We start from the raw sequence: 24,916 nt of genomic DNA on the forward strand, positions 1-24,916 counted from the left end.
TGGGTCTGCTTCTCTGGTTTTCTTGCTGCTATACCTGTCCCGAGTTAAACCACAAGGTTGAGAGCTCGGCGTTTGGGTTTCCTTCTGTTTTGCTCTTCTCTTCGGGTCGTTCGGATCGGGTTGGGTTCAGATTCAGTAAACCAGACCCGACCCAGAAAATAGTTTGGATCCTAAAACCCGGACCCGCGGTTCTAAAATTCGAGTCGGATCAGATCTACGCGGGTCGGGTCGGGTCACGGGTCGACCCGACCCATTTGCAGCCGTGCTCCATATTTATTTCTTGCCGTCATAAACCCTAAAGAAGAGAGGGGAAGAAGAGCGGGGACATGGGGAAGGTAAAGGGAAAGCAGCGGCAGGACAGGTTCTACCATCTCGCCAAGGAGCAGGGCTACCGCTCTCGGGCCGCCTTCAAGCTCCTCCAACTCGACGCCAAATACCGCTTCCTCCCCTCCTCCCGCTCCATCCTCGACCTCTGCGCGGCCCCCGGAGGATGGCTCCAGGTCGCCGTCCGCCACGCCCCCGTCGGATCCTTCGTCGTCGGCGTCGACCTCTTCCCCATCCGCCCCATCCGCGGCGCCCACGCCCTCGTCGAGGACATCACCACCCCGCGATGCCGCGCCGCCATCAAGCGCCTTATGGACTCCAATGGGTGTTCCGCCTTCGACATCGTCCTCCACGATGGCTCCCCCAACGTCGGTGGTGCCTGGGCGCAGGAGGCCACCTCCCAGTCATCCCTCGTCATCGATGCCCTTCGCCTGGCGACCAATTTCCTCGCCCCAAAGGGCACCTTCGTCACCAAGGTACTTATGTGTTTATCGTTTTCATTTGGTTCTTGAAATTAAAGTTTCCCCTACGATCTTGATGTATAATTGGATTCTGACACGATGTGCTTTTTGCTTAATATGGGCTGATTTGCGTTTAGAATCTTTCTGTAGGACTTGTAAAATAGGGTGAAGTTTGGATCTTTTGGTGCTTTTCTTGTCTTGATTGGTTTTAAATATCCAAAAGATGCTCTTTTTTCTCAGAAAAAAACTACGTTTAGCTGGTTTCATGTGAATTTGATGTTCAACTCATCTTTTCTGAAAAAAATTTACAGAAATTACTTGATTTTTGATTTCTTTGCCCTTTAGGTTGAGATTCTTGTAACTAATCTTGGTAGAACTGAATTTTGGTGCATCGGTTAACCTATTCTGATGAACTTTCTTTTGTTTCTTAATGTCTGTTACTTTTTCTTACCAAAAGAAATGTCTGTTATTTTTACTCAAAATTTCTTTTATGACAGGTTTTCAGGTCACAGGATTATAGTGCCATCATATACTGTCTCAAGAAGGTGCAGATTTTTTATTCCCCCTCACCTAGGTTATCATCTCCTGCACGTGTTGATAATAACATATCTAAGTCTGTAATTTGAATGGCAGCTTTTTGAGAAAGTTGAGGTGACTAAACCTGTGGCTAGTCGATCTACATCTGCAGAAATTTATGTTATTGGTTCCAGGTATAAGGCCCCTGCAAAGATTGATCCACGTCTTCTTGATGTGAAGCACTTGTTTCAAGGGGCTATTGAGCCCCCTAAGGTACATAGATGCATGTTTTCTGTTATAAATATTGTTATGTTTCAACAGTCTTTGAAAGGTTTTTATCATTCTGCATTGGTATTCAATGATGTAGGTTGTAGATGTTCTTAGAGGATCAAAGCAAAAGAGAAATCGTGAAGGGTAAGCTTTCTTGTAGGTTGGCGACATGCTTTGCACTGATGATGTCAGATTAAATAATCATGCAATAACTTTTGTTGGCAATCCATCATTTGACTTTATTTTGTTACGGTCTTTAAGATTACCTTAGTTTTCTTTCTTCCTTCTAGTCATTATATTTAAGAATTTTCTGGTGTTGAGGCAGTGCATTGTTGTTAATATCGATGTGATAAAAGATCCTTTTAACAAATTCATTTTCTATTTTGTTGATATTATGCTTCATATCTTCTATATAGGTATGAGGAGGGAAATACTACCTTGTGGAAGGTGGGTTTAGCTTCAAACTTTATATGGTCAGAAGAACCACTGGAGTTTCTGGGTTCAGTCAATGCGTTATCATTTGATGATCCAGCTTGTTTATCGATCAAAGATCATGAATTGACTACAGATGAGGTAATATCACTCTCACTTATTGCTAGCTGTTACACGAGTTGGTCAATTTTGATGCTTTTTTTTTTTTGTCTTACGGAAGATTATTTATTTATTTATTTACTTATTTATTTATTTGTTTATAAAAATACCAGATTAAATCTTTATGCGAGGATTTGTATGTTCTGGATAAAAATAGCTTCAAGCATCTCTTGAAGTAAGTCTATACTCCACTTATCCATTTCTAGTATACTATTATGAATACAGCTTGCGCTGAAACATTATCTTGAAAATATGGAAGCTTATTATGGGCAGGAGCATGATTTCAAATCTTCAGTTTAGAAATTTGATATATACAGCATGCTCACATGTATGTGCATGTATTCATATCACTACTTAGTCTAGGTTGTCAAGCTATCTTGACTATAACATTCTTGAAGGTTAATAATTTATGGTACTTTCTACAATCTGACAATGCATAATTTATCTTTTTAGTCAAGATAGATCAGTTCTTGAGTTGAAAAGGGACTCTGAGTGAGAATCAAAAATTGCTATATGTGTCATCTTTAATCTTTCATAAGTGCGAGAGTATGACAATACCTGAGTTTTTTAAGTGATGTGTTTAATTATTTCAAAAATGCCATTGCTAGGTTGAATTATGTAAATATGGTTATATACATATGATCCTGCCTGTTCATGTTTTGATGCAACATTTGGTGGTTACTCATAAATCAGCATTGACCTCCATGGACTAATGACCCAATCATTGATGTCTCATCTTTCAATTGTGGAACAACATATCAACTTTGGCCTGTAGAAGACGTCTTCTATTACATCTGTACTAAAGGTTTGATTTATGAACTTGATCCTTAATATCCACCCTTTTGGAAGGATTGGAGAAATGAAATAGGTACCAGTGCATTGCTAAAGTCAATATTTTTTTGAAGTAGAGGGTTTAATAGAGCTAGTAGTTGGCTTGCTCCATTAGTGGTTATTATTGGGTGTACTGGGGAAGATGGTGGTGGGTTGAGTTGGATTAGTGTTCATAATAGATGTAAGAGGAGAGGAAGAAGAGGTGTGTTAGGGGAGCGTTGTGGGAAATGGAGAGAGACATGAGGTTTGTTTTGTCAGGGGCTTTGAGAAAGGTTTAGTTCTTGGTAACCTAGAGGCATTATAAGAACAGGCGCTAAGAGAGCAGAGAAATATATGCACAAAGGGTTGGGAGTTAAGGGCATTGTGTTTTAAGGAAACAAAGGAAGAAAACTTGAGACTTCGGAAAGAGATGTGCTTTTTACTGGCAGTGGAGCTCAAACACGTTGAAACCTCTCCTTTAACTATAGCCTAGCATGACCATTATGACATAAGAATCTCAAGTGCAAGATGTGATCCAGCCTATTTATAATTGGATCCATTTTGGGTACTTGAGAAAACTGGTTCTGAAAGAGCCCAAGAACTTAGCTATTTTAGATCATTTAGCAAATTGGCACTCTTGTTTGGCATATACTTCGATGTAGGGCAATCCAATCTGGAAATGGTTGGGTTTGCTAGCTAACAAGACTATTTGTTTTTGCTAGCCAAGAATGCCATATAACCCATCCTAAGATGTGTGACAGTTCATAATTGACTTGGTGGCCTTTGTGTCCAACAAAAACTTAATATTGACTAGCTAAAGGAGCAAGCACAAGTCTGAAGATGGGTTGGACATTAAATGTTAGAATATACATGCAAATATATAATAACAGAAAGTGAATCTTGGAAATAAACTATTTAATGATTGCTAACCAGAACCATGGTGTTGCTGATATAAAGCCATGATTGAGTGAAGAAAAGCTTATTATGCATATGTTCATACAGATATATCTTGAAAACTGTCCTCTCCATTTGTCTTCACCATGTCTTGTGAGCTACGAGGCAGCATTGGTCTTTACCTTTAAATGGAACCAAAATTCTTGCACTCAAAGAAATCTAGTAGCATGTATTCAGCTTGTGATGTTTGGAATATGATCTCAGATTCTTTGGCTCGTTGCCGGATTCCTTGTATACACTCTTCCTAGAATTGCATCTTGCCTTGGCATTTTGTAGCATGTTTTGCAGCTTGAAGCTTGAAATGGCTCCATTCTATGGATGCATCATTGATCACAATTGTAATAAATATAATGAACCATGAAGGTGAGCAAAGTATTCTTTGCATGGAAAAATTAGGGTATCTTTTATTACAAAAGCTTTTCTTGTGCCCTGCCTTTTGAATAAGCCAAAAAAAATTCAAACTGGGTTTTCCCACGTATTGGTCTAGACAAGTGCGCATTGCCAAATCAATAACATAAGATATGCTTGAGATGCCTATTTGAGGTAAAAGCATCACTAGACGAGAGTCTATTTTTAGGTGGGTAGTGTGAGTAAACAAGCAACATGTTCTAAATCATGTCAAATCTAAATAGCTCTTCAAAGTGGATAGGTTGTTTATTAGGATGGTTTAGTGTGAAAATCATAAAGTATTTGTGGGTTACAATAAGACATTGACTTGGAATGTATTGCTGCAAATCAAAATAGGACGCATAAGCAGAGCTACTTGAAGCCACAAAAATAAGTGGAAAGCTCAAATCCTCTTTCAAAGATAAATTGGTCTTGGAGTCAGGAGATACTTTATTTCGGAATGTTTGGGGAGTCAGAGTGGATAAAGCTTTGCTTTACTAGAAGTTGAGCTTCATTTGGAGCATAGAGCATCTACTACCTGTTCTTATTATATCATGTATTTGACCTATTTTTTGGTCCATGCCACCTACTATAATAAACTAATCAAGGTTAATGTTGGGTTTGCAAGATGTTATCTCTTCTTACCTCAAGCAATGATACCAATAAATACATGCCTAATGAGAATGTAGGTGGACAGTCATTTTAAAGTTTTGGAAGGTTAGCTATATATCTAGGCTTTCCTTCAATTTGCTAGTTCATAAGCATTGTATAATTATCAATGACATGAAATATGTGTGATCTTGGATCTTTTGCACTGCAAAAATAGAGTTTCTAATGTTGGAAAGCATCAATTGTGTCGTGTAGCTTGCAAAGGATGGTGAAGTCAAGTTTTGGGGGGGGGGGGGGGGCGGGGCGGGCGGGCAAAGAAAGAGAAATATATCTTCGATATTATTAAGTATTTGTATATGTGCATAATAAACTTTGTTTTTTTCAATCTCGGCTTCATATCAACTATTATTTAGCAGAGTTCTAGTTATTGGCTCTGATAATATAATTTCTTCCAAGGTTCCTTTGTGTTTCATATATATTTGCATGCAAAGGCATTGGTTTTTCCTCTTTCTAGATGTCCAACTTCTTCCAAATTTGTGATGATTGTTTTGTCTCCAAAACAAGTTTTTGTTGGTCAGGACTATGCTCACACTAACCATTGACTCAGGCCCATTGTCGAATCCTACTCAGTAGATTGTGCCCTGTCACAAAGAATGTGACATGCATTCTAAGTTAGGCTTAATGAGGATAGGAGATCATCTACTTTCTCAATAAGATGAGCCATGTTTTTCCTTTTGGTTCTGACTTTGGATATGCAAACAACCAATATTTCCAAGGGCTTGGTGTCAAGCTGTTGACCACCAACATTTTCTAAAAACACTTGTGAAGCTTAGGAGAAAAAAGTGATAAATTCTTATGTTTACTTTGTGCTTCGACATGGAAAATATTCAATTTCGGCATCTAGAAGCTTATGCCATCGAGCAAGGTTGGCTTTGGAGAAGTGGAGGTGATCATCTGCATAAAGGTAGTGGAATATTGGCCTAGTGCTAGGTGGAAGATTGACCCTTCTCAAATAATCAACAAACTATTTTTAGATGTACTAGAAACTGGGCATTAGAAAAAACTAAAAAGTTATAAATAAAATTAAAAAAATGATAAAAATGATAAAAATTATATATAAAATATAAATAAAATTAAACTATTGTATCAAATAAAAATAAAGAAATTAAAAAAAGAACAAATTGGAAAAGTTTCCAGTACAATCTTCTATCTGAGAATGGCTGGATTTTGTGATGATTTTAGAAGATCATCTTGAATAGGCAAAAGGGAAGGAGAGATGATGGGGAGGTCCATCCGCAATTTGGGAGGATTTAATGAGACAGAGGGTGAGATATATTGGGGGAGAGAAATTAGCTAGTTTCCATCCTTGTTTGGGAGAGAAATTAGCTAGTTTCCATCCTTGTTTTGGTTGGAATGAATAGTATTATTAGATGAGGGGAGTGTATGTTTTGTAAAAGAGTTGATACAATCCTAAAGAATATCCCAATATTTAAAATTTCCTTTTGTAATACTAATGGGAAAGCTTGGGAGAGCATCTCCGAGCATAAAATGAAATTATAAGGCTATAAAGTATTACCTCGTTTCATGTCCACAGAAGAAAGGAAGTTGCCACCGGGAGCAATTAACGAACAACACAAATTTAGGATTTCAAAGATAGTGTTGATCGGGGGTTCCATTTGGCATGAAAAGGACACTCTTAACATAGTCCCACCTTGTCCTATCATTGGCCTTTTCTATATCTATTTAATAGCCATTGATGCGTTAGGAGGGCTAGTTGATTCAAGTGAATAGATTATCTCCTGTTTTGGCCAATTTTTATTTTTGAGATGGATCTCAAGGCAACATGACTAGCTTACTCGATAGCAATTGGCTTGGGAATGAGGGCTTTAAGCCTATTAACAAATATTTTAGGCATAAACTTATGAAGAATGGTGCATATGCTAATAGGTTAGAAGCGGGATTCCTTGGCAGAACTAAAGAATTTAGGGATATGGGTTAAAGTTGATTTCCAATCAGAAGGTATGCGACCATTCTGAATAAACCATAAGGTAACCGTATATATATATATCATCCCTTAAATAAGGCCAGTATAACTTGAGAAAAAAAAGAAGCTGGAAATCCATGAATTCAAGGTGCATCATCATGGTGGAGAAACATGAGAGTTGATTCGATTTCATTGGTGTTGATTCGATTTCGTTGGTGTTGATTGGGAGGGTTTGGTGAACATTTTTTTGGTTAGAGACATGAAAATAATCAGTGCCAAGTCTCCATGAAGCATGTCTCAAGGAGGATTCAACGCACATTGAAATAATGGAAGAAGATATTGCAATAAATTGGAGTTGCATGATCATTATCGGTAAGACTAGTAACTTTATTAGATTGACAAGGAAAAATAGCATGCCAACTAAAAAAAAAACTAGTGTTATAATCACCACAGGGAAGCCATATGGTATGAAATTGGCTCCAAAAGGTTTTGGCGAGCGCTAAATAGTTGCATGCCTGGGGAGCAGAGATTGTAAGCTTTAGGTAGTTCGCCTTCTTCCATTTCCTTCTGCTGAAGTTTAGCAATGCAATCAGCACCTGCTAATTTATTCCATTGCTTAAATGCAAACCATGTTTGGTTAAATTATATTAATTATATCCTGGTTAGTTTTTAGCAGTAGAAGGCCATGCCTATTCTACCTCCAGCAAAGCAGATGAATACTCATAAAACTAAAAGTTCTTGAATCTGAAAGATGACCTTTCTAGGAGCAAAAAATCAAATTGAGAGTAGCAAGGAGTGGACAATGATCCAAGCCTATGTTAGGCAGGTGAACACCACCGGTTGCTAAGGTGTCCATCCAAGCGTGATTGACAACTTATCTGTCGGGTCTCTCCCACTCGGCAGCAAATCCATCTTAAATATAACACCATGTGAAGTGCAGTTCTTTGAAGCCAAGATCAAAAAGACCATGAGTTTGAAGAAAAGTTTTAAATTTTCTTGCTTCCAAATTGTTGATGAAAATCTTTTCAGATTGAGATATAGTTGAAATCCCAAAGCAAAAGAGTTGGACAATTGCAATCTGGAATGTGTGGAGCTTCATTGTGAAGGTCTGTATGTTCCTAAGTTGACGTAGAGGCAAAAATAATACCAAGTAACCAGGTAGTTTGCTTGCTAGGATCATTGATACAATATACTGCTTCTTGGGAATTTATCAAGTAGCCAACCTCCACTAAATGCTCTTTTCAGATGATAATAATATGACTTCAAAACCCAGCGGGAGGGATGGAAAAGACCCTTGAATATATACCAAGAATGTGATGCAACTGTGAAATAGAATCACTTAACATTACAAGTTTTAAAGAGCACAAATTTGAGTTTATTAGTAAAGGAGGGTTTATTAGCCCCTTGGTAGCCTGGTATGTCTTTCTTAGAAAAGCCATGAGCAGTAGAGGGGTAGATAGATAGGCTTTGGAGAATCAAGACCGAAGGGTGAGGCAGCAAGGCTATTAGAGATTATCTTAACAAATTCATTCGATTTAGAGCTGTCCACCTTTAGAAGGGCATGCCTAGAAACGAGGATCTTCGAAAGTAGAGGGGAAGAATCAGTCAAAAGCCACTTCAGCCCCCTCCCTTGGCACAACACATTGGTCTTGCAAGTCCAATTCTGGAATTACATGTTGTCCTTCATGGTTAATGAGATTCTTCACCCATTTGCTTGTCTTCATCATTAGTAACTGTGGGAATATCCTCTTGGTGAGATCTGTTCCGTTATCTAGTGGATTTTTATGAATAAATTTTTTTATGTCTGAGAGCAAGAGCTGCTCATTTTGACCCCATGATTTCATAAAAGGCTAGTTGTAGTCTTGACTTATTTTGGAATGTCATCAACAATTGCTTAGGTTGCTCCACAATCACTGTATTGGACTGGAAAGCAAATTGAGACCCAAATTCTGCAAGCTTTTGAGTCCAGGGTTGCTTGTTCTTGTTGGCTAGTTTATGAGAAGGCATAGTACCTTTTTCCACTCTGGTTGCCCTTTTGATTGGAGTGATTTGTACTCTCTTGAATCAGCTACGCAGAAGCTGGTTAAGCCAGGTTAGTGTTTGTCAAAGGTTCAGCATCATATGGCAACAAACTCTGGAGTGCATCTGCAGGCTTTTTCCTACTACGAACAATCTACAACCTATATAATGGTTAGATTTTTCAACACTTTGTTCGCAAACTTTAGACACCCCTGATGAAAGCAAATTGAATAAATTAATGTTATCCGTTTCTGTTGTAGGCAGATGAGTATATTCTTCTTTTTTTTTGGGGGGTACAAGTATAATCTTCTCCCTAGTGGCCAATTGTCTTGCACTTGAAATGGCCACTAGTAACATTATCATAAATGAAAGGTTGCTAGAAACCTTTCTTTTTTATGCCAATAATTATTCTTGGTGCTAGAGGCTTGGCGTTATTAATTTGGGCAGGAGCATAGTAAAGAAGATTTTCACGTTGCTCTTTATGCAAGTGTCAAGCCAAAGAGTACCTAAGTACTGGCAATATTAGAGCTTAGTGTCGCATTGCATGCATGTCTATAAATTAACATGGACTGACAATTGGTGTTGGTTTACTTACATAGATCGCAGATCACCCATTGGTATTGGGTAGATGGCTTGAATTTTAAGAATTATTGGACTAAGAGGTATTGAATCTCTGACAAACAGAAGCTAGCTGCTGTGGTCGTTGGATGAGATTCATAGGATATCGTAGTAGCGTTATAGTTATTTTAGTATCTAATTAAATCGAAGCTGATGATCTTGTAGTAACTTTATTTTCTATGATCATGTCTCTCAATGTGAATCCATTATGGTATTATATGCCCTTGTACCAAAGGAATAATTTGGCTGCTGGGTGTAATTGTGAATGAGCATAAACATGTTCCAGCATACATGTCTATGTAAAATAGAGAATGCTGGTATGTCCTATCGGATAGAAATTTTTATTAGTCATGGTTGTTTCTTGTCTCAAGTATATTTGATGTTTTTTGTTTTGATTGGGTTTCTTTATTGACATGTGTCATAAAACTTCAAGATTGGAGCCCCCCACCCCCCTCTTTCCCCCTTTCCTTTCTTTTTTTTTTTTGGGTAGGCGGGGGGGAATATTGGGATAAGACACCTGGTTCTGTGTGATACTCTTGAGAAAGGTGCGTAGAAGTGAGAGGAATGCTAAATAAATCTGTTATAACTTTGAATATGATATAATACTTCAGCTTTTATTTTTGGTTTGATTTATTGGTCACTGTCATCCTTTTGCAGAAAGGCATTCCCTAGAGTTTAATTGGGATTTTTATTAATTTCATCTTGTTGTTAATAGGTGGCGCCTACGCATAAGAAAGGCATTGTCATCTACTGAGAAGGTTGCTGCAAAGACTACTGATGTTGAAGATGACACAAAGGGCAATGAGGACGACCGCCTACTAAATGAAATGGAAGAGTTAACATATGCTTTGGAACGAAAGAATAAGAAAGCAAAAAAGCGTCTTGCAAAACGCCGAACGAAGGTTTGTTGATTGGTTTGTTTTAGGTAATGTGTTATATGTTTTGTCTATTGATCTCTTTTCATATTTTGTATTTTTGCAGGATAAAGCACGCAAAGCAATGGGAATGCAAATTGATGCTACTGAAGATAGTTACTTTGACCAAGATTTGTTTTCTCTTTCCTCTATCAAGGTCTGTAACTGCACTCATATGATTATACTGACTCTTTGTGCAAACTGCAGTAACTTCTGACGGTGCATAGTGTATGTTCTGATAGTCTTGTATGTTAGAGTCCACTCAAGTATAGTGATTTTTTTTAAGCTCTCATTGTTCTGTCAATATAAGTAGATAGGAACAATGTAATAATGTTTTTTATCCCTTCACTGCAGCAGATGATTTGAATGGCTTATCTTTGAGAAGTAAATAAATAAGGCTTGCCAGATATGTTAAATGATGACAAATTAAATCATTGAACTACAAGAGATATGTGCATATATAATGTGATTTCAGAAGAAAGTTCTTTTGCCTTCTTAAGTAATATATTGGAATGCAGTTGACAAAATTTGTTATTAACAATTAGCCATCAATGTGGCTCTCCCCTGATTTCGCCTTCTGCATAGGCTTCTCTCTTATCTTTCACTGGTCATGTTCTAGTATCAACACGAAGTGATATCTGAGTTTTATTAACTCAGCTGTAATTTTGGCATCTGTTGTAATCGTACGTTGCCAGTGCACTTTAATACAATGCCGGTGCACTTTAATACAATGTTTAGGATTTAGGAATATTTTTTTCCCTCTTTTATATTTAGTTTCGGTAATTAGTGGGTTGAATTTATTTTAAAATTTGCACGTCTGATGATATGGCCATCTTTACTTCAAAATTTCCACCTGATTATAAAATGTGCACCTGTACTTTGATGGTCCACTGTAGGTTGGTCTGTCTGCCTTTGACCTAATATAGAGAGCATGTTTGCTGCTATTGGATTTAATTTGTGCACATTGGCCCCCTCGCAACCCCCTACCCAAACTGCTATCAGGACTCTGTTTTCTACCTTGCACGAGACAGCATGTGCTAGAATATTCTCTCTCATCTTGCTTTTTGGGACTGGAAATTTGGCTTCTGACGCATTTAGCTCAAAGTATAGTTGATTTGATGACATGTCAACTAGTTAAATGTCATGGAGGCTGAGAATTTTTTGGTGCTTTATTATCATTCCTTCCGTGTACAGGGGAAGAAAGAACTGCAAGCAATTGACTCTGTAGAACTTGAAGAAGGTGGCAATGATATCCGAGACAGTGAAAGTGAGGAAACTCATGCAGCTGTTGGTCATGGGCATTCTTCGAGTGAAATGGACTCTGATGAAGAACAGAGGAGGTAAAGTTGAGAATTCTGTTGACATGATGTGGTGGTGTGGGCTGTCTTTATTATGCTTCTTCATTTCAGTAAATGATGCATTCTTCTCTTTCCCACCTACAAGCAAATCTTACGACTGATAAGATTATAACTTCTTAACAGGTACGATGAACAACTCGAGGAAATGCTTGATGAAGCTTATGAACGATATGTGAGTAGAAAAGGAGGAAGTACTAAACAACGCAAACGTGCAAAATTGGTTATTTCTAGTGAGGACGGGTTGTTAGAGGTAAGGTTTTCAACTTAAGATCTTGGCATAAAACATGTTTATGTGGAGGAAATAAGATTACAAGACAAAAAATGCTATTTCTTCATGCATTGTAGAATGAGGGCTGTGGTTTGCATGAAACTTTTTTTATGCATGCTCATGTATTATGGTTTTTAAGGTTGGGTATTTTGATATCTTGGTTGGTACTCGGCATGAATCATGAATTTTGGTTATTGAACCTCTTGTTCAAAATGCTCTGGTAGGATTACGGGTGGATATGGATGAAATATCATCCTTAGAACCATTATATTGCCCTCTGACTTCATTGAACTTTATTTACCCTGGCCCACTGAGACACAAAAAAATTCTTACATAGTAAGTGTTAACCATTACCAGCATTACATGGTAAGTTAATGTACTGCTTTGGTAAGTACTTTCTATTGACTAGTTAAAATGATATGACGATGATGCAATTGACATAAAAATGAAGGATTAATGTAGTAATCTGACAGAATTGAACTTTCCTAGAAATCTGTTTTCTTATGTCACATATAATTTCCTGAGAACTTTGTATGAGAAAGATGTATTATTCACGTTACACTTGAGAAATGTGTAGAACAGGTCTTTGGAAACACACAAATAATGCTCAAAGTTAGGGAAAGCTGCAGAGAAACCTGATCAAAAATTGATAAAATTGTTTCTTTCAGTAGTTCCTAGTTTCATAGGAAATGCATATGACAAATAGATCTCATTCACTTTCCACTTGGGGAAATGAGGAGAAAAAGTCTTATGAACCATACAAAAAATGCTCAAAGTTTAAGGGTAAGCAGCAGAGAACTTTTTCAAATATTGATTTTCTTTTGGCAGCTCCTAGTTTCCTATGAGCTTTCTCTATGCTAAAAAATAGCTTCCTGTTTCTCACTTTGGTGTCCTATTCGAGATTCTATTCCCTTTTATGTTCACATAGCAAACTACAGCTTAGACAACGAAGTGGATAGTCAAAATATTCCTAAAATGATTTATTATCACAAAATCGCACAACCCACTCGACCAGATTGAATCATTTAAAGCAAATGGTATGAGCAGTATAATTGAAAGTGAGTGGTTGGACTATTGTATATTTTATCATATATTTAGGGCTGCAAATGGGCCAGGTCATAACTTGACCTGGTCCCGACCTGTCTAGGCCTGATTTGACCCTTTTTTTTGGGACCCACAGGTAGGGTCTAGGACACAGATACAATTGTTTGAATAATTAGATTGGGCCTTGGTCATATGTTTTCCTATTCGACTTGTATACTAATTAAGTCTATCAACAGGTCAAATATTAGATGGCACTATCCGGCCTGGTCTAGTTTGATTCTGCTCAACCCAAAAATGCATAATTTTAGAATCCTTTGAACCTTATATGAGTATCCAATTTCCATGTCGAGGTTTGTTGGCTGTGTATCAAGGCTTTCTTTGCGTATGTTGAAGACTTGATAAGTGCGAACCAAGTTATTGTCTGTTACAGTAGTAATAGCAATCCATTTTAACACCCTTTTCCAATTCTTTTTTCCTTTTATCTATGATATTATTTTTCTTCTAAATGCAAATAAATACTTTATTATTTTATCGTACAATGGACTTGAACCTAGGCCAGATTTAACCCAGTCACTAATGCACGGGGTTGGTTTTGGGTCTGAAATCGTGATCGAAGATAAAATAAGGTTGGGTTCGGGTCATGCTTGCCTCGTTGGTCGTTGCTGACCAGTTTGTTACAGGCCCACAAATCAATGTCATGAGGAAATCGGATGGTATACTAATGGACAGGTTGTTTTAGGTGAGGCTTAAGGCAGCCAATGTTGGAGAGTAAGGTGGTGGCATTTTGATTTATCTGTCTACCATATTTGATGGCAAAAGCTTACATACCTGAACTCTCCTTTTGCGATTGGACTTCTCTATCTAGCTATACTTCTTTATTGAAGGGGCATGTGTAGAGTGACAATGTAATTAAAAGGGCATCTAATAGAGCCCTAAGACAACTAAAATAGCGAAAGAAAAAGGTCTTCAGAGCTTATGTTACCTCCACTTAACTAGGAAAGAGAGGGTGAGTCTACCTCCACCTATCTCTCCACTTTTACTATGATTTCTTTTTCCTTGAAACAAATCATGTGCATAACATGTGCTAAATGTTGGTAGGTGAGTGACATAATAGTGAGGCCTCCCAATGCCTAAGCGCTAGGTGAGCACCCAAAGGTCAAGGATATTAACCTTGGAAGAAGTAAGGATTTACACCTATAGCTGATGTCTTTTCAAATGCCCATCATTTCGTTGTTGAAAGTTGTTGCAGTAGTAGCAATAACTGCCTATAGCCATGGCGGCAGTAGCAACAACCCATTGCAATGCATCTCCTAGTTGCCAATAGAAAAAAAAGGGGAAAAGGGAGAGAAAAAATTCTTACTGCGACCACTAGTTGCCAGTGCAAAGCTTGCACTCGCTCTTCTTTCCTCCTCGTCCTCTTTCTTCAAGGGACAATAGACCAGGGTGGGATGGTGGATTTTGCGGTTTAAGTTAACAGATCAGGTACTCGGTCATTGAAACTCAACATGATAAAGCCAACTTGACACACCTGTGCTTTCTAGGCCCCATAGGAACCTCTTCTAGGCTGAGGGGACTGCTTTGATGCCCTTTTAAGCGCCTAGGCCACTTAGCCCTAGGCAAAATGCTTTGGGATATGCCTTGCCGGAGTATGCACCTAGGTAGTTAACAAAAGGACTCCTAAATTTGAGCATAACTTACGAGTTGTCCCTGCCTGCATATCTTGCAAAGACATATCATCCATGCCCAAATTTGTGTACCATTGATTTCATATATTTTATACAAGTATAGCAAGTAGATGGTCAAATTCTACTCTCAAACCTCACATTTAGGAGTAGAATGATAATTTAGACTTAATGTATGTCCAAAATCACTCTTTCACTCACTTCATTATGTTTAATTATTTATTTGATGCCTCTATAACACTCTTAGGCTTCTTCTATGTTATTTACAGCCTTTTGTGTCTCTACTTTGCATTTGTAAGGGAAAACTTCAATCTTTTCTCTAAAGACTCGTTTGGTTCGTGGGAAAAATTTTACCTCACTGGAATGTTTTTCTTAGGAAGTTGATGCCTGGGTATATGATACCTAGAAAAGTGGTTTTTTCATATTTGGTTGACCATAGAAAAGTGAAACAAGAAACACACTTTTCAGAGTGACTTATGTTTGGTTGAACATCTACTTTTCTGAAAAAATAGTTGTGTAAAATACTTGTTATGCCCTTAATAAAGGGTCTACAAGGAAAAATTGTCACACGCATAATTTTTAGAATCAGATACTTGGAACACCTAGTTCTAGAGGTTTTGAAGGTTCAACACCAAAAAGATAAGAATATATTTTTAATAGCTGTTTTTCTATATTTTTAACTATTAAAATTACCACAATTCATAATATATTTTTAGTAGCTATGTTTAAATATTTTTAAATACTTAAAAATAGCTATTAAAATCTTTATTGGGTTGAGTTTTTAGTTAATAGTTAGACAATTTCTTTATATTGTGATAATTTTAAATAGTTATTAATATATTTTTATATTAATATTACCACAACTTCTCTATATTGTGGTAATTTTTATTGTATATTTTTAATAGTTTAAGATTATGTATTAAAAATAGCTATTAAGAAGATCATGATAGCTTAAGGGCATTTTTGAAAAAAAAACATAATTTTAATGTCGTGGGAAAGTGGCTTTCTTATGTCCCACACAGGTTTTTTTTCTATAAAATGAGGAAAACTTATTTCCATGGGAAAGCTAATTTCCCATCTCTTTGCTTTATTCCCCCCATTGCCTCGCCCCGCTCGCGCGTCTTCTTGTGAAACAAATGAGTCCTAAATATAGAGTTGTTTTTTTCATCATAGTAAGGGGATGGACTGTTTCTACTAGGAAAGGTGATCCGGGACGATCTCTAGCACTTACGAGCGTCTTGGTTGTCTCAGCCCCACGCTAGAGGAACCACACGACGCGCGGGAGGAAGCGCGTTCCGAGTTCCATGCGAGGAGAACCATACCCGACGTGTGTTTTGAGTTCCATGCGAGGAGGAGAACCATCCCGACGTGAAGATGATGGTGAGTCCCATGCATTCGCCAAGCAGGAGGAAGCTCGAGCCGAGCCATCCCACATCATGCACGGTAACCATTGCATGGACGTGGGAGTGAGGAGCGTGGGATGCGTGTTCCAAGCCTACTCCCGAGCCATCACGCATCCGCGCCTGGGTCCCACCTCAAGAACTATGCACAACGGATGGGGGAAGTTTTCCAAACTAACCCGCGTGACGCACGAGTTTTGTTGCATGGCATAATCTCATGCAACGTGGGACCCGGGAGGCTTTGAAGTACCTCTAAGCCATGCATGGCTATTGGGGAGAACGTGGGATGTGGGGGAGTAGCATGGGAAGCCAGTTCTTTGTTCCATGCAGTTGCACCACATAACCACTCCACATCTTGCTCACTCCAGAGGAAGTGGTCCACGTCGGGTTCGTGGGATTATGGGAGAAAGAAGGAGCTTTTGTAACAGGGAGAGAAAGAGAGAGCTGGGGAGAGAAGCTTGAGAGTTCAAAGGAAGAGATAGCCTCTGTAGTAGGGAGTAGACCTTGTAACAGAGAGAGTCACATCAGTGTATGAGAGCTCTTCCCAATATAACCCCTTGGTCCCAAAACATTTCTCTCTCCTATTTTGACAATCAGAACGAAGGCTTTGCGATTCTATCTCCCTCATTCGGATCAAGTTTTGGTATCAGAGCACTAGATTCTTGCCTGTGCATGGTTCTAACCAAATCTGGCTACCAGGCCACCGGCGAACCCTTCTCCCTCTTGGAAGTTCATCGTCGGCCAATAAAGAAGACTGAACCTTCATCAGCGATGTCCGCCGACAATGAGCAGGAACCGGACCAGCTCGACCTTACTGCAAAGGTTGATCGGCTATCCAGTCAGCTGGAATCCGTCATCGCGTGGATCCACACCCGGACATCTTCTTTACCACCAGCAAGGGCCAAAGAGGATGACGGTGATTTTCCTTCCCCAAGGGTGCGCGTAATGGCTGCCAAAAACAAGACTGAGGGCACCTCGGTTTTGAAGGAGGATGACGACTACGATCCTGATGGTGCAAGCATCGCGACGCTGGTAGAAGAGAGGTCTCGGCCTTTTAAAGTCGAGGCTAGAATTGACATTCCGACGTTCGATGGCACCGTCGACGCGGAGAAGTTAGATTCCTGGATCGATCAACTGGAGACTTACTTCACCCTTTACGGGTTTAGTAGCCACGAGAAAGTCGCATTTGCACCACTTAAACTATCAAGCCATGCATTGGCTTGGTGGAACTCGTACCTGAAGGACAACAGTGACAAGGAGGTGACATGGGGAGAATTCTCTCGTCTCCTTCGCCAGGAATTCTACCCAATGGGATACTCACAAGATCGATGGTTCCGCTGGCACAACCTTAAACAGCGCCACAACCAGACCGTGCAAGAATACACCACCGAGTTCCGGCGTCTAGCGGTGACGCTGGGCATCTCCCTCGACAATGAAGATGTCTTCACCAAATATGTGGCTGGTCTGCATCGACAAATTCAGAACGAGATACGACTGTACAATGCGACCGACGTCTCGAGTGCTAGTGGTATTGCCATGGCTATCGAGTTAAAAAACAAACCCGGCGAACAGAAGGCCTCCGAAGGCGTCCAGAAAGAAACTTCTAACCATTTCCGTGACAAGAAGCACACTCGGAAAGGTAAACCTTCCTCTTCGTCGAATGTTGACAAGTTCTGTGAACATTGCAAAATTTCAGGACATGAGAAGGGGAAGTGCTGGAAACTCCATCCGGAACTATTCCCAAAAAAGTGGAAGAAGGATGACAAGAGCAAACGCGCAGCGGTAACGACGGTTTTCACCGAAGCTGTCGAACTCGGGCGGGTCGAAGGTGTGGATAAGAGTCTGTCTCTGATGGTCAGGCCGAAGGAGACAGTCTCGAATCCGCCGACCGTACCCGATGAGAAGGAAGAGCTGTTCACCCTACGGATCCAAGTGAAACAAGAGGTGATAGAAGCCATTGTCGACACCGGCAGCCAGAAGAACCTGATCTCGGCCAGCTTAGTTCAAAAACTGGGATTGGAAACAACACCACATCCACGACCGTATCCACTTGGATGGATACAAAAGGATGTGGAACTTCGGATCAACCGCCAGTGCAAGTTCCGTTTCGCCATTACCAACCAGTACATCGATGAGGTAACATGTGAAGTAGTTCCTCTCGACATATGCCAGGTGATTTTTGGTAGCCCATATCTTTGGGAGCGTGATGCCATCTACTTCCGGCGAGCACAGAAATACCAGTTTGAAAAGGATGGGAAGAAGTACATCATTAACAAGGATAATGCCAGCCATGCGATTGATCTGGTGTCTGCCTGTCAGGCAAGAAGGATGGTGAATGCTTGCCAAAAGTTTGTGCTAGTAATGATCCGCCCGATAGAGTTTGAAAACAAGGTATCAGCACTAACCATGTCTTGCAGGGAATTGGAGAGCCAGATGGGGAAGCTACTCGGCGAGCATGCGGGCCTTTTTAAAGAGGCTTGCGGATTACCACCAAAGAGAGCAGTGGAACATGAAATCCAGCTTATTTCTGACTCAACGCTTCCTAACCTTGGCATGTACCGCAACTCGGTGTTGGAAAATGAGGAGATCAAGCGGCAGGTGAATGAACTGCTCGAAGGTGGTGTCATCAAACCGAGCAGCTCCCCCTGCGGCTCGCCGGTAGTGCTTGTGCCGAAGAAAGATGGAGGGTGGAGAATGTGTATTGACTACCGCGCTCTCAACAAGATTACTATTAAGAATCGGTACCCTCTTCCACGCATTGATGACTTGCTGGACCAGTTGAAGCACGCCACTGTCTTCACCAAGCTGGACCTGAAATCCGGATATTATCAAGTCCGGATCCGCGACGACGATACCTGGAAGACCGCATTCAAAACGCGGCAGGGGCTATTCGAATGGCTAGTAATGCCATTCGGACTCTGTAATGCTCCTGCCACCTTCATGCGGCTGATGAACGACGCTCTCCGGCCGTACATCGACGACTTCGTCATTGTATACCTTGACGACATCCTGATCTACAGCCGGTCATGGGAGGAGCACTTGACGCATGTGCGTAAGGTGTTCGAATTGCTGGAGAAATATCAGTTGCGCCTGAACCAAAAAAAATGCGAGTTCGGGAAGCGGACCTTGGTGTATCTTGGGTTCGTGGTGGGCGAAGGGGAGTTACGAGTCGACCCGGACAAAGTGAAGTCAATCAGAGATTGGCCCAGGCCCCGGTCTATAACTGAGGTCCGGAGCTTCATGGGTGCTTGTCAATACCTAAGAAAATTCATCCGGAACTTCTCTATTCTGGCCTCCTCGCTGCATGCGTTAACGAAAGCCAATCAAAAGTTCGAATGGACTTCGAAACATGAGGATACCTTCCTTCTATTAAAGAGGAAGATCAGTGAAGCGCCTGTTCTCGCTTTGCCCAATCTTCAGAGACCATTCGAGCTTGAAGCAGATGCGTCAGGGTACGCCATGGGAGCTGTGCTACTGCAAGAAGGGCGGCCCGTGGCATACCATTCTGAGATGTTCCAAGGGGCTCAGAAAAACTACCCAACGTACGACAAGGAGTTGCTTGCCCTACATCAAGCAGTAAAACACTGGCGAGTCTATCTCTTGGGCAAGGAAACAGTGGTGCACACCGACCACCGGCCGCTCCAATATCTGCAAACTCAGTCCAGGTTGCAGCAGGCGCGTCATATGAAATGGATGACGTACCTCCAACAGTTCAACCTGGTGATCAAATACAAGAAAGGCATACACAACAAAATGGCTGACATGCTCTCGAGACCGCCAGCTGCAACCCTTTGCTTATCAGCGGTTATGCAAGTGCAGCCAACCACCCATGAGGAGTACGCCGGCTGGTATTCAGAAGACCTTGATTTTCAAGGCGCACTAGCAGATGTTGAAGCAAGGAGGCCAACCGAGTTTGTCCTACGGGATAAACTCCTCTACAAAGGAGAGCTGCTATGCGTACCACGAGCGGCCGAACGTGTGTGCTGGATACGGGAGGCGCACACCTCAAAAGTAGCAGGTCACTTTGGAGTTACAAAGACTCTGCAGAATCTCCATCGATATGTCTTCTGGCCGCGGATGCAGCAGGACGTGGTCCGATTTGTGAAGGGCTGCGTGTTGTGCAGCACATCCAAACCCGCCAATCGGAAGGTCGGGTTATACACTCCACTGCCTGTTCCGACACGCCCATGGGAAAGTGTCTCAATGGACTTCTTGGGTGGCCTTCCAAAGACACGGCGGGGACATGACTACCTATTTGTTGTAGTCGATAGGTTCTCAAAAATGGTGGTGCTCATGCCTTGCAAGAAGAGTATCACAGGTGAAGAGGCGGCACGGCTTTTTTTTGAGAATGTGTGGAAAATCTTCGGGCTTCCCAGCTCAATTGTTTCCGACCGTGACAGTCGTTTCCTAAGCAAATTCTGGTGTTCTCTGTGGGCCAAGATGGACACAAAGCTTAAACGGAGCACGGCCTTCCATCCACAAACGGATGGCCAGACCGAGGTTGTCAACCGGACCATTGTCCATCTTCTCCGGGGCTACAATGCTCGGCATCCTAAAACTTGGGACGATAGCATTGCTTTCCTACAATTTGCCATCAATCACACGGTGCACAGCTCGACGAACAAAGCTCCAGCCGAAGTTTGCTTGGGTTTTCTACCACAAAGCCCTTTTGACTTGGAGTTCATGATCGGGCCTACACCACGAACAACCAGAGAAGGAAGTGATATGACAAGGGCACAAAAGTTCTTGGAAAACATCAGAAAGGTACACCAAGAGGTAGAACAACAGTTACAAAGGGCCCAGCGGAAATACAAAGAACGTCATGATCGGCACCGAGTCAGTGGTAATTTTCAGGTGGGTGATCTTGTTTGGTTACATCTGGGAAAGCAACAACTGAAAGGTGAAGGGAAAAAGCTTAAACCCATCCGTTATGGACCTTTTAAGATTCTTCGAAAGATCGGCGACAATGCCTACCAACTAGAGCTGCCAGTATATATGGAAATGTACTCGGTTGTTAACATTGAAAAATTGAAGCCCTTTGAGCCGTCAATGCTGGACGACGAGCCGGGTGAGACATTACCGACTGTAGAGGACTTGGTTACCGCACAAGAAACTGTGTTGGCAGAAGATGCTATCTTGGAACGGAAGACAACCACAACCCGGCGCGGCACTAGGGAGTCCTTCCGAGTTGGACGAAAGGGCCAACGACCCAGTGCGGCAAAATGGTTCTCAAAGGAGACTGGGCAATCCCAGTTTCCCCACCTTCGGTTCTAGAACCAGCAGGAGCTGGCTCCTCCTAAGGAAGGGGAGCCGTGATCCGGGACGATCTCTAGCACTTACGAGCGTCTTGGTTGTCTCAGCCCCATGCCAGAGGAACCACACGACGCGCGGGAGGAAGCGCGTTCCGAGTTCCATGCGAGGAGAACCATACCCGACGTGTGTTTTGAGTTCCATGCGAGGAGGAGAACCATCCCGACGTGAAGATGATGGTGAGTCCCATGCATTCGCCAAGCAGGAGGAAGCTCGAGCCGAGCCATCCCACATCATGCACGGTAACCATTGCATGGACGTGGGAGTGAGGAGCGTGGGATGCGTGTTCCAAGCCTACTCCCGAGCCATCACGCATCCGCGCCTGGGTCCCACCTCAAGAACTATGCACAACGGATGGGGGAAGTTTTCCAAACTAACCCGCGTGACGCACGAGTTTTGTTGCATGGCATAATCTCATGCAACGTGGGACCCGGGAGGCTTTGAAGTACCTCTAAGCCATGCATGGCTATTGGGGAGAACGTGGGATGTGGGGGAGTAGCATGGGAAGCCAGTTCTTTGTTCCATGCAGTTGCACCACATAACCACTCCACATCTTGCTCACTCCAGAGGAAGTGGTCCACGTCGGGTTCGTGGGATTATGGGAGAAAGAAGGAGCTTTTGTAACAGGGAGAGAAAGAGAGAGCTGGGGAGAGAAGCTTGAGAGTTCAAAGGAAGAGATAGCCTCTGTAGTAGGGAGTAGACCTTGTAACAGAGAGAGTCACATCAGTGTATGAGAGCTCTTCCCAATATAACCCCTTGGTCCCAAAACATTTCTCTCTCCTATTTTGACAATCAGAACGAAGGCTTTGCGATTCTATCTCCCTCGTTCGGATCAAAAGGATGTATGTATCAATTAAGAAATGAGAAATAATCAATTTTCCAAACAAAAGACTTGGTTCTTCAAGACATTTTAAAACCCAACTCAACCTAGTTTGTACATTTGTCGTGATTGGCAATCTTTTCTGTGACTGTATTTCATCTGTTTGATACAATTGATGCCTTGATTGTTTTTTGACCATGGTTTGAAGCAAGGTCCGCCGAACCGGTACGGGCCGGTCCAGTCTGGAACCGGTACCGAATCAGCGTGGAATCTAGTACCAGTAGCTTATCGTTGGAGAACCGGTACGGAACCGGCGTGGAATCTGGAACCGGTACGGGATCGGACCGGATCGGTATCGTACCGGTCCGGGCCGCTACCATTACGCTGATTAGTACTAGTACGGTGGACCTTGGTTTGAAGTTTCATTAAATTTTCTACACTGAACTCTATAGTTCTGGTCTTGGTCAAATCCAATCCTTAACTGAAGCCAGTTTTGATCTAAACAGGTGGAACCAAGCTATATGTTGGCTCTATATCTTATTTGTTTGCATTTCTTCTTTTATTTTTAGATGTTGAGAAATGTTACTCTATACCAACTTTAATTTTGCGAGTTTTGAGAACATTTGGGACTGTGTGATATCAGATATCAAGGATATTCATAGGAAAAATGTAAATTTTTGACATAGGTATGGTTATCCTCTAATCAAAACTGTGGATGTTTCTGTTTGTTATATTTTAGGCTTGGTTGTATTACAATAATATTATATGAAGATGTACATTATGGATTTTTTCTTCTGTTTGAGTGTAGTGTGTCTGTGTTGGAAGGGCAAGCTATTGATTCTATACAGATGCTGTCCTTGATGTTAGAGAATATCATTTTTAAAATTTACATTTTTCTAATCATTTTTCTTTGTATATAACTCTACTGTAGGGAGCTGATGACAATGTAATTCATTCTGATCAAGATTCTGATCAATATCAGAGTGACAAAGAGAAGAATCCTCTCATGGTACCTTTGATTGAGGAGGAGCAGCCAACTCAAGAGCAAATTATGGAGCAGTGGTTCAGTCAGGATGTATTCACTGAATCGGCAGGTGTGTTTGAAAAAAGTGATAGTGAAGAAGAGAGGGAGGAGAAATCACTTGTTCTTAAAAAGCCTGAGAAAATCTTCACCTTCCCAAAGGATGCAAGCCTCCCTACAACACAACCCCCTCAACAAGATGATGGTTTTGAGATCGTCCCAGCAGAGCCCATGGAAACCAGTGATGACTCGTCATCGTCCTCTGATGATTCGGACGAGGATGATGAGGACACAAAAGCTGAAATATTAGCGTATGCAAAGAAGATGTTGAGGAAGAAGCAGAGGGAACAAATTCTTGATGATGCCTACAACAAGTACATGTTTGATGATGAAGGTTTGCCTAAGTGGTTTGCAGAGGAGGAGAAGAGGCACTGTCAACCCATGAAGCCAGTGACTCGAGAGGATATTGCTGCTTTGAAGGCGCAGTTTAGGGAGATTGATGCGCGCCCAGCTAAGAAAGTAGCAGAGGCCAAAGCACGTAAGAAGCGAGCTGTGATGAAGAAGATGGAGAAGGCTCGCCGGAAGGCAAATTCCATTGCTGACCAGACTGACATATCTGAAAGATCAAAGGGAAAGATGATCGATCAGATTTACAGGAAGGCAGTGCCAAAGAAGCCTCAGAAAGAGTATGTAGTTGCAAAGAAGGGAGTTCAAAACAAGGCAGGTAAAGGAAAGGTGCTAGTGGACAGGCGCATGAAGAAGGATTCAAGGTCTCGTGGGTTGGGAATGCCTGGAAAGGGTGGATTTAAGAAGGGTAAAGGTGTGAAGGGGAAAGTAAAGGGTCCCAAAGGCAAAAACTCTGCAAAATCGTCTGGTAAGAAGGCAGGGAAAGGGCAGAAGGGACGCAAGGGGGCCGTGCATGGCTGAGGTGGTGGTGCCAACTAATATGTGCAGTTTGGTTCCTGGCGCTTTCTTTCCTATGCTTTGCGAGTGGAGCAGCTTGCAGGCCATAATCATAGGCTTTCTGAACTTATTTACCCCATTCTTCCGTTATCAATTTTGGTAAAAGCATATTTTCTAATATAAGCTCTTAATCATCATATGTTTGTAACTGCTGCTACATGTGAATGACTGGCAGTGCAGATTTTAATGGAAAACTGGTTTTGGTTCAACCTATACTCAATGGCTTTTGTGATTTAGAACTTTTAAGCACTTATTACTTACTATCTGAGCTCTGATTAAGTTGTAAGGATAGATCTCCAGAAATGTCAGTTGTGTACAGGGTTCACCATGATCGATTATGGATATAACATTTAGTAAGATCCCCACAACTTTGGTTACATGACCAATTAAAGATGCAAATAGCTCTATGCATCCTTCACTTTTTCGGCCCTCATGCTTTGCCGTATGCCTGCAGCTGTGTAAAACTGGGAAATTTTATAACTTGATTCTTTATTGGTCATTTTCTATCACTTGTTGAATTACTCCGCAGGGCAGTGCTGAGCGAGGAAGAAGTTTTCTTTGTTCATTTTGTTGGGTTTGTCATTCTCCTAGAC

General features: G+C 41.3%; 1 protein-coding gene and 1 long non-coding RNA gene across 2 annotated transcripts; both read left to right on the forward strand.

The window, feature by feature from the left end:
- The first annotated feature begins 308 nt into the window (after window positions 1-308).
- On the forward strand, window positions 309-24,583 carry LOC103720214 (pre-rRNA 2'-O-ribose RNA methyltransferase-like). The gene is made up of 11 exons (XM_039125597.1): window positions 309-800; window positions 1,283-1,330; window positions 1,419-1,574; window positions 1,669-1,715; window positions 1,988-2,144; window positions 2,276-2,337; window positions 10,259-10,445; window positions 10,525-10,614; window positions 11,652-11,797; window positions 11,939-12,065; window positions 23,271-24,583. Exons 1-11 carry the CDS (start codon window positions 327-329, stop codon window positions 24,285-24,287), a joined length of 2,511 nt encoding a protein of 836 aa, XP_038981525.1. The 5' UTR covers window positions 309-326; the 3' UTR covers window positions 24,288-24,583.
- LOC120110491 lies at window positions 12,072-23,134 on the forward strand. Its single transcript, XR_005511512.1, has 2 exons — window positions 12,072-16,012; window positions 22,359-23,134. It is a non-coding gene; the product is annotated as an uncharacterized LOC120110491 (long non-coding RNA).
- Window positions 24,584-24,916: the final 333 nt, after the last annotated feature.

Source organism: Phoenix dactylifera, chromosome 4 (genome assembly GCF_009389715.1).
Source record: "Phoenix dactylifera cultivar Barhee BC4 chromosome 4, palm_55x_up_171113_PBpolish2nd_filt_p, whole genome shotgun sequence".
In the NCBI taxonomy this organism is placed as follows: domain Eukaryota; kingdom Viridiplantae; phylum Streptophyta; class Magnoliopsida; order Arecales; family Arecaceae; genus Phoenix; species Phoenix dactylifera.

What these genes read in the sequence shown, in the direction of transcription:
- LOC103720214 (XM_039125597.1), top strand. Translation starts at nt 327, where the DNA reads ATGGGGAAGGTAAAGGGAAAGCAGCGGCAGGACAGGTTCTACCATCTC. An exon ending in AGCTTCAAGCATCTCTTGAA is followed by an intron (nt 2,338 to 10,258) that starts GTAAGTCTATAC and finishes TGTTGTTAATAG; the next exon opens with GTGGCGCCTACGCATAAGAA. An exon ending in GTGAGGACGGGTTGTTAGAG is followed by an intron (nt 12,066 to 23,270) that starts GTAAGGTTTTCA and finishes ACTCTACTGTAG; the next exon opens with GGAGCTGATGACAATGTAAT.